The 8,516-nt window shown below is 35.9% G+C and overlaps 1 protein-coding gene across 3 annotated transcripts in view; it reads right to left on the bottom strand.

The window, feature by feature from the left end:
• Positions 1 to 2,802: 2,802 nt before the first annotated feature.
• LOC136041734 (artemin-like) overlaps positions 2,803 to 8,516 on the bottom strand; it is a 28,617-nt gene continuing 22,903 nt past the window's right edge. For all 3 annotated transcript variants that reach the window (XM_065726502.1, XM_065726489.1, XM_065726494.1), the window contains exons 3-5: positions 8,188 to 8,379; positions 5,562 to 5,675; positions 2,803 to 3,116 (exon numbers count right to left, since the gene is read on the bottom strand). In XM_065726502.1, the coding sequence (XP_065582574.1) occupies positions 2,886 to 3,116; positions 5,562 to 5,675; positions 8,188 to 8,379 (537 nt within the window). In that variant the 3' untranslated portion in view covers positions 2,803 to 2,885. The remainder of the gene's footprint in view (positions 3,117 to 5,561; positions 5,676 to 8,187; positions 8,380 to 8,516) is intronic.

Genomic DNA, 8,516 nt, shown 5'->3' with positions numbered 1-8,516 from the left:
AACTGTTTGATAGAATTCCTTTGTATATTTATCTATCGCGGTAAGTTAACGATATTTTTGGTTAATTTCAAAGGTTGTATGAGTTTGCAAGATTTTTACTTTTTCTGGAAAAACAAATAATTTTTATATTCAAGCCGTAATATTATAAGAGCGCAATAATTAAGCTCATTTAAAACATTATTGCTATTAATTGCAATAAGCTCTGTTGAACGTAGGGTAAGCCATGTTTTATGGATGTTGAGCGAAACGCTTTTTTTTAAATCCAGCTTGGGCCAAAAGTAGAACCCGCTAGAACTAGAAGCAGAAGAGGCTTAAGGACAGGAAAGATTTAAAGCGAGAAAACTTCATTGGATGAACCCCGAGTGAAACTATGAATAGAGCCAAGTGGGCGATGAACATGCGTCACCGTGTTTACCCCAGAAGACCTAGTGTCATGATAGCTTGCTAGTTCTAGCATTATTTTTGGTCAAAAACTGATCAAAATCTAAAAAAAGAGGAAGTGACAGTACGACTATCAGCTCATGGTATCAATTTTATTCAGAGTTGATATTCTGGCCAATGTATACACTCGTTGCATACTTGATTTTTTCCAAAAGTTGACTTTTCTATTCATCTGCCGTAGTTTTATGGCACTTGGTATTTACCAACTGTCATATATCGATCGCAATTTCTGTCTGTCTGTCGGTCTGTCCCGGTTTTGCTAGTTTTGGCCTTTCCAGATAAGCTAGGACGATTAAATTTGGCAGGCGTATCAGGGAACAGAAGAGAATAAATTAGAAATAGTCCCTCCCATGATTCGACCATCTGGGGGAGAAGGGCGTGGGGGACGGTTAATTCGGAAAAATAAAAATGAGGTATTTTTAACTTATGAACGGGTGATCAGATCTTAATGAAACTTGATATTTAGAAGGATATTACGTCTCAGAGCTCTTATTCAAATCTCGACCGGATCCAATGACACTGTGGGGAGTTGGAGGGGGAAACCTAAAATCTTGGAAAACGCTTTAGAGTGGGGAGATCGGGATGAAACTTGGTGGGAAAAGTAAGCACAAGTCCTAGAGACGTGATTGATATAGCCGAAATGGATCCGCTCTCTTTGGGGAGTTAGGGGGGAGGGTATTAATTCGGCTAATTCGGAAATTAGAACAAATGAGGTATTTTTAACTTACGAACGAGTGATCGGATCTTAATGAAATTTGATATTTAGAAGGAACTCGTAACTCGGACCTCTTATTTTGAATCCCGACTGGATCCGGTGACATTGGAGGAGTTGGAGGGGGGACTGGAAATCTTGGAAAACGCTTAGAGTTGAGATATCGGGATAAAACTTGGTGGGAAGAATAATCACGAGTCCTAGATAAGTGATTGACATAATCGGATCAGATTCGCTGTCTTTGGGGGAGGTGGGGGGACATAATTCGGTAATTCGGAAAAATTGGAAAAAATGAGGTATTTTTAACTTACGAATGGTTGATCGGATCTTAATGAAATTTGATACTTAGAAAGACCTCGTGTCTCAGAGCTCTTCGTCTGAATTCCAACCGCATCTGGTGATATCGGGGCTGACGCTTAGAGTGGAGAGATGGGGATGAAACTTGGTGAGGAGAATAAGCACAAGTTCTAGATACGTGATTTACATAACCAGACTGAATTTAATCTCTTTGGGGGAGTTGGGGGGGGGTGTTAATTCGGAAAAATTAGAAAAAATGAGGTATTTTTAACTTTCGAACAGGTCATCGGAACTTGATAAATGAAATTTGATATTTAGAAGGAACTCGTAACTCAGACCTCTTATTTTAAATCCCGACTGGATCCGATGACACTGAGGGGGGGGGAGTTGGAGGGGAAATCCGGAAATCTTGGAAAACACTTAGAGTGGAGATATTGTAATGAAACTTGTTGGGAAGAAGCTCTTGGCTCTTCCGACCTCGTCACATGTGTCATAGGAGCTCTTGGCTCTTGTTCATTCTGGATCATCTTGCGCAAATAAAACACTGGCTTAACTAGTCAACTCTTTGGTAGCCATGCTGGACCTTATTGGATTTAAAGTTCCGACATCAGCTTGCTAACTCTGGCGTCTAAGAATTATAAAGGATCTAAAATCAAGTGTGCCACTTGCATCTTCTGTACTCGGGAAAAATAATAAAATAGCATAGATGATATATCACCGGTAAGGAATGTAGGGCATGAGTGAGATCACTACCTATTAATTTTAGTGTTCAGAAAATTCTTTAGAGTAATGTGGATAGTATACAAAGTGCCAGTTAAGTTATTACTTTTTAAGACTTACGCTTGGAGAACAGAAGCCAAAAATATAGGTCGAAGAGAACTGGGAGAAAATCTCCTTTGCTATGGTATCCCACTTTCATAAGATCCAAAACAGAAAAAGTATACAAGTTAAACCTTTAGTTTTGCTAAAAAGTATCCGAAGCCGCCTTATCTGCTACTAGGAAATACTACTATGTCATCAATTTTTTATAATAAATTTTCCACGGTGCTACAATCAGCAAGCTGCTATTTCAACTATAGATGTCGTTGTTTCTTAGATAGTAACCTGCTACCACAATTCTAGATCTCAAGGACCGCAAGCCTGGGTACCAAAGTCCAGAATTTAGTGATAGAGAATTTAAAGCAATAAATACTGAAATGCCTGATAACGACTGACAAGCCAGTTTTAGTTTTTGCTTTTCAACCCCAGATTGCCCTTTATAAGAGCTTTCCCCACACTATAGATCGGGATCACTATGGCATTGGCACTGCGATATCTATCAATTGCTAATTATTTGCTAATTTAGAACATAATGCAAACAGAAAATTTTACTCGCAGAAATAACAAAGGAAACACAAACTAATCAAGTAAAAAATTACGTCAAAAACGGAAGAAATCACAGATTCTTAATTATGGACAAAATATCTCCATCAACGTTAAACAGCTTGTTGGGAATTTTGTTCTCCAAATTTTTGGTTGAAAGTGATTTCACATGTGGCGGTGTAAATTTACTTGCAACAATCCTTGTAAGCCAACGATCAAATTCAAATGACGGGAGCCAATTTTCACTCGGTCCAAAACTGTTGGTATTAGCCAAGCAATCAGATAGAAATTTATTCCATGCAATCTGAAATAAAAAAAAGTAGTTTTTAGCTTTTCTTAAATGATCTTTTTGATTATTTTTTTTTTCATTGTTTAACAAATAAATTTAAAAACGCAAGTCCATAAAAGGGCGAAAATGTACCCTTCTTCAACAACTGTTACAATTAGTCTTTCAGATGAGAATATGAAAGTGCTACAGTAAACTGGTGAATAATAGGATTAATTACAACAATATGGTTGTTATTGTGTTGCGAGAGCAACACTTTGGTATTGTGGTGTTTTTTTTTTCTTAGCACCCCGATTTCAGCTTATTCCTAGAAAGTGGTAAGGGTCTAACCTCTGCGGTTTCTACGGAAAGTGTGGACCTTAGGCCGGATTGATGAATATGACTTTGCATTTTGGGAAGCTTTGTAGAACTCTTGCCTGGGGCCAAAAATCTATTGTTTCTACCCATTTCTGTTCGTGATTTCAGCTGAGTTTATCATTCGGTTTTTTGCACTTGGGATTGCGGTAGAGAAATGACATCAGATGTGTCTCTTAAACTTTAAAAGCTCTCTCATTGCTAAAGAAATAAGAGTTTATCCTTTGCTCCTTTCCAAGTGATGACGTTAGAAACTTGGTTACGGCAAAAAAGTAAACTTTTGAACTAAGACAGATTTTTTTTTCGACAGCAGTTGATAGCTCTTGATGAGCTGATCGAAGTATATGTCATCCATTTTTTGGTAAAAAAAAATTCCTTCATGAGATATACCAGTTTGAAAGTTTAAAAAGGTTGACAACTTCAGTAGTAAGGTACACACTGAAACCAAAAATAGGCCGATACCAGTTGTGAAACACCTAGGGGGTTTTGAGCAACAGTCGGCTGTTAGCTCATAATCATTTTCGGCAACGAGGGGTTCGCAGCTTCTGCTAGTCGGTGTACCTATTATTTGTTTCCGGTGTATTTGATGGTAAGACCAATTTGGCTCTAGTGGTAAGACATGTACGGGATTTGTAAGTAATAATCGGCTGTTAGGCTACAATCATCTTTAGCGATGAGGGGCTTGCAACTTTGCTAGTTGTAATGAGTGGTTTGCAACTTTTGCGAGTTGGTGTACCTAGTATTTATCTTAAAATCCTTACAGATTAACAACTTCAGCGTTTAATCAGAGCAAGGAAACAAAACTAAAGTGTTGCTCTTGCAACAATTTTCTCGGCGAAGCCGAAAAAAGGTTGTCGCAACACCTCACGTTGCCCATGCAACGCAGATCTAGTTTAATCTACATATGCCATGGTTAATTAGATTTCAAACGTTTGTTCCTAATTTTTTGAATTTAGCATAAATCCACAGTGGCAATGTAAATACGTTGCTGGTTAATCCAGATCCTATTTATATGGATATTATGTGGTTTCTTCCCAAAAATAAATATTATTGCAATTCAGTGTAATAAATTATCTGAAGGAAATATAGGTTTACTTTAAATATTTGTTTTGATCGCTGAATATCAACCACAACCGCACATCTTACATTTTCCTAATATTACTAGATAGCAAAAAGCTTTTTTTATGTTTGGGAAAGCAGTTTCTCTTTCGAGAACTTAAATTAGATTGAAAAAAACTGTAATAACTGAAGTGCTAAGCCGAATAGTGTTACTTCAATGTGGTTCAACAGGATATAAAATTAAGTAAGGTTGTCTTGGCTGCAAATCTTGATACATAATTTTTCGCATTATGATCTCAATTGGACAAATACTAGCAATGGATAACAATTTTATAATGTATTTTCGAAAAAAGAGTTGGGGCTTTCCTCAAAAGAGTAAGAAGCTGAAATTTGGAGCTTCGACCATTTAACATGGCAAGGTAGGGATAACAGCTACAAGCATCATTAACAATCATTCATTAAAAATAGAAAATTTCAAAGAAAATTGGAAAATTAATTTTAACAAATCCACAGTGCTACAGGATTAAAGCTGAAATTTGTTTTTGAATGATAATCAGAATTTAATTATTTCCAAATTACTTAAAAGTCAGAATCCAGTAGGCACAAGTAAGCTTAAGTCGAGGATAGTTTATGGAAATCTAGGCAGATCAGGAACGCAGACTGAATTTGAGCTCCTAGGCCTCCTGATGACCTAATATCACTTTCTTTAAGCTTCCCAACATTTCAAAGTGCCTAAAACGGCATTTATGGAGCATTTCAATGTCAAACAAAACGACCTAAAAGAGATGGCACTGGTGATTTATTTTCAGCACTGAAATGCAAGTTTCTACTCTTCTAAGTTTCCCATATTCCTAGGTCCTTTTGTTATGGGCCAGATGATATAAAATACAATACCAATTGGACCTCGGATCATTTCTGCACGATGGATTATGGTCGAGGTTTATAAACCCATACATACCGTTCAATTTTGAAAAATGTCTATTGCTCAAATTCTTAGCAGCTTCATTTAGTTATATAATCCAAGTGAGAGAAGAAATAAATATAACTAACCGTTTCGTCCATCAGAATGTCTTCAATAAAATCAGCTAGATGAGCATCTTCACCACAGGTTTCATTCAGGTTAATAAGAGATGTGTATGCTTTTTTATTATGCTTCACCAAGTCCTATAAAAGGAAACAATGTGGGGTTTAAGGAAATAAAACCGCTTAACAACAGGAATATTCGACCATCCAAATACATTTAAATTCTTTTAAACCAAACCCTTATGAAGCTTATAACTCCTCATACATTTTCTTATAGAAATGTAGATAATAAACTAAAAGGACTTTGACACATGGCTCAGAAAAAGAAGTATGAGGTGAAGATTAAATATTTCATTTAAATTTATCACTTTCGCCATCTCGAAATTAGAAAAAAAATTATTATCAGATTGAGCATTTTTTTTTCTGAAAATACATTTCTAATATTTTCAAGACAAAAGAATTGTATTTTCCTGATCAGAATTTTCAGTTAACCATTTTGCAGAAACAAGAATTACTCAAAATCACACTTCCCAGCGATAGGATAGCCCTATGGTCATAGGTTGAAACACTGAAAATAAAAGTTTACCTTCAAAAATTTATCAATAATCTACGAAGACAGGATTTGCCGTGATAATTTGTAATTTCTACTCTGAGATATAAGCTAAGATTTGTAACGGAATTAAAATTTTCAACTGATGCATGATTTTAAAACGAAAAACTTCAAAATATTGAATTAGCCCTCAGCTATTCCTCAAATGAAAGAAAAAGATGACAATTTTTAATTTTTCGAATTTTTGAACGTTGCACCTAACAGCCTTTTTAACCAGCAGTATTTTTCTCCTAGAGTAATTCACCAATTATTATTACCAACACTTTCCTATAAACTTGAAGAAATACACTTCTTAATAGCAACATCTGTTGCTAAGAATTTCTGCAGTAGCGGCAGAGACATCCCTTATGATAAGTAAAACAGCTATACCTCAATCTAGCATTTTCTGTACATCAAGATTTCTTGATATCGTATCTTCTTTTAATTAAATAAAAAAAACAAGTTTTTTTAAGCTGAAAGTAAGGAGCGACATTAAAACTTAAATCGAACAGAAACTACCCCGTATATGAAAGGGGCTGTTCCCTCTTCAACGCCTTGCTCTTTGCACTAAAGTTTGACTCTTTCTCTCAACTCTACTTTTTAAAACTGTAAAAACTTTAGCGTAAAGAGCAGGAAGTTGAAGAGGGAACAGCCCCTTTCATATACGGGGTAGTTTCTGTTCGTTTTAAGTTTTAATGTCGCTCCTTACTTTCAGTTAAAAAAAACTTGTTTTTTTATTTAATTTTTGAACGTTTTTTAGTTAATCCATGTTTTGATTTCGGCTCTCCAAAGATGAATAATTAAAGCGAAATTTACATGTTTGTTTATTTGGCTAAATGGCTTTCCCATAATTTTGATCGAATGATTTTGAGAAAAAAGGAGGGGGAGGAGGCCCAATTGCCCTCCAATTTTTGGGTACTTAAAAAGGCAACTAGAACTTTTAGTTTTTTACGAAAGTTTTCATTAGTAAAAGATATACATAACGTACGAATTGGCTTACGTAACAAACTTCTATATTCGTATGTTTTTATTACGTATATGAAAGAGTTCGCCCACTCGTCAATACCTCGCTCTTTACACTAAAGCTTAAATTTTGTCCCCTGAATCACAAAGGCCGTAGAATAAATAGTTGAAATTACTAAAAATACTGTCGCGTAAAGAGTGAGGTATTAGGAGGAGGTGGACCCCTTATATGCGTAATATTTTCTGTTCGTTTTAAATTTTAATTTAAACTTCCAGTTGAAAAAAATTTATCATATTTTTTTCATTATTTTTTTTAAATAATGCTAGAAAATGCTGCGCCCCCTTTAACCCCCCCCCCTCCCAACCAAAAAATTCCCCTGAAAACGTCTGTACACTTCCCAATAACCATTACTATATGCAAACACTTGTCAAAATTTGGAACTTGTAGCCCCTCCCACGGGGGCTGTTGGGGAGTAAGTCGTCCCAAAGACATAGTTATAAGGTTTTTCGACTATGCTGAATAAAATGGTTATCTCAGAATTTTGATCCGACGACATTGGGAAAAAAATTAGCGTGGGAGGAGGCCTAGGTGCCCTCCACTTTTTTGGTCACTTAAAAAGGGCACTAAGACTTTTCATTTCCGTTCGAATGAGCCCTCTCGCAAAATTCTAGGACCACTGGGTCGATACGATCAACCCTGGAAAAAAAACAAACAAATAAACACGCATCCGTGATTTATCTTCTGGCAAAAAAATACAAAATTCCACATTTTTGTAGATAGGAGTTTCTTATGAAATAGAATTCTTATGAAAATTTATAAAAACTAAATTACTGAACAAAACTTTTGGGTTAATCAAGCCAATGTGAAAACAATATAAGAGGAAGGGTCAGAGGCGAAGATCTCCACATACATTCGATAGTAGTGGGTTATCCTTCATAAAATACTACGAGAAAATATAATACTACCTATATGTTTTGCGTGGTATGTGCTAAAAAATTAGAAACTAGAGACTTGTTATAAGTTATCACCACCTTTGCTAACTGTAGGTATAAAATATTTGGTCGGTCCACATCTTATGAAGTAAATAAATTAAAGCTCACCTCAAGAGCGTCCAACATATTGTTCCATCTGAGTTTGTCTGGCTTTGGTATTGTTTTGAAGTCAACACAACCTCCTCTATAAATGATATACGAAGCTATTTGCTTTGCTTTTTTGGCAGAAGCAAAAGCCTTCCACTCAGCAAGTCTTGACATTCCAACTGCTGCCATGCTGTCACGACCGTAGAAAGCCCACTAGCAAAAATATGAGTAAGTTAAAAAAGGGATGATCATTCATTTCAGAGGAATGCTCGACTTTGGGTCTTCGTTTCCCGGTATTAGTGAACTCATCCAAATAGCTAATGCAGATAAAAACAACAACTATATAATAC

This window comes from Artemia franciscana, chromosome 2 (assembly GCF_032884065.1).
Source record: "Artemia franciscana chromosome 2, ASM3288406v1, whole genome shotgun sequence".
Lineage (NCBI taxonomy): Eukaryota > Metazoa > Arthropoda > Branchiopoda > Anostraca > Artemiidae > Artemia > Artemia franciscana.
Note: the sequence above shows the minus strand (reverse complement) of the source record. Positions and strands in the feature narration are given on the sequence as shown.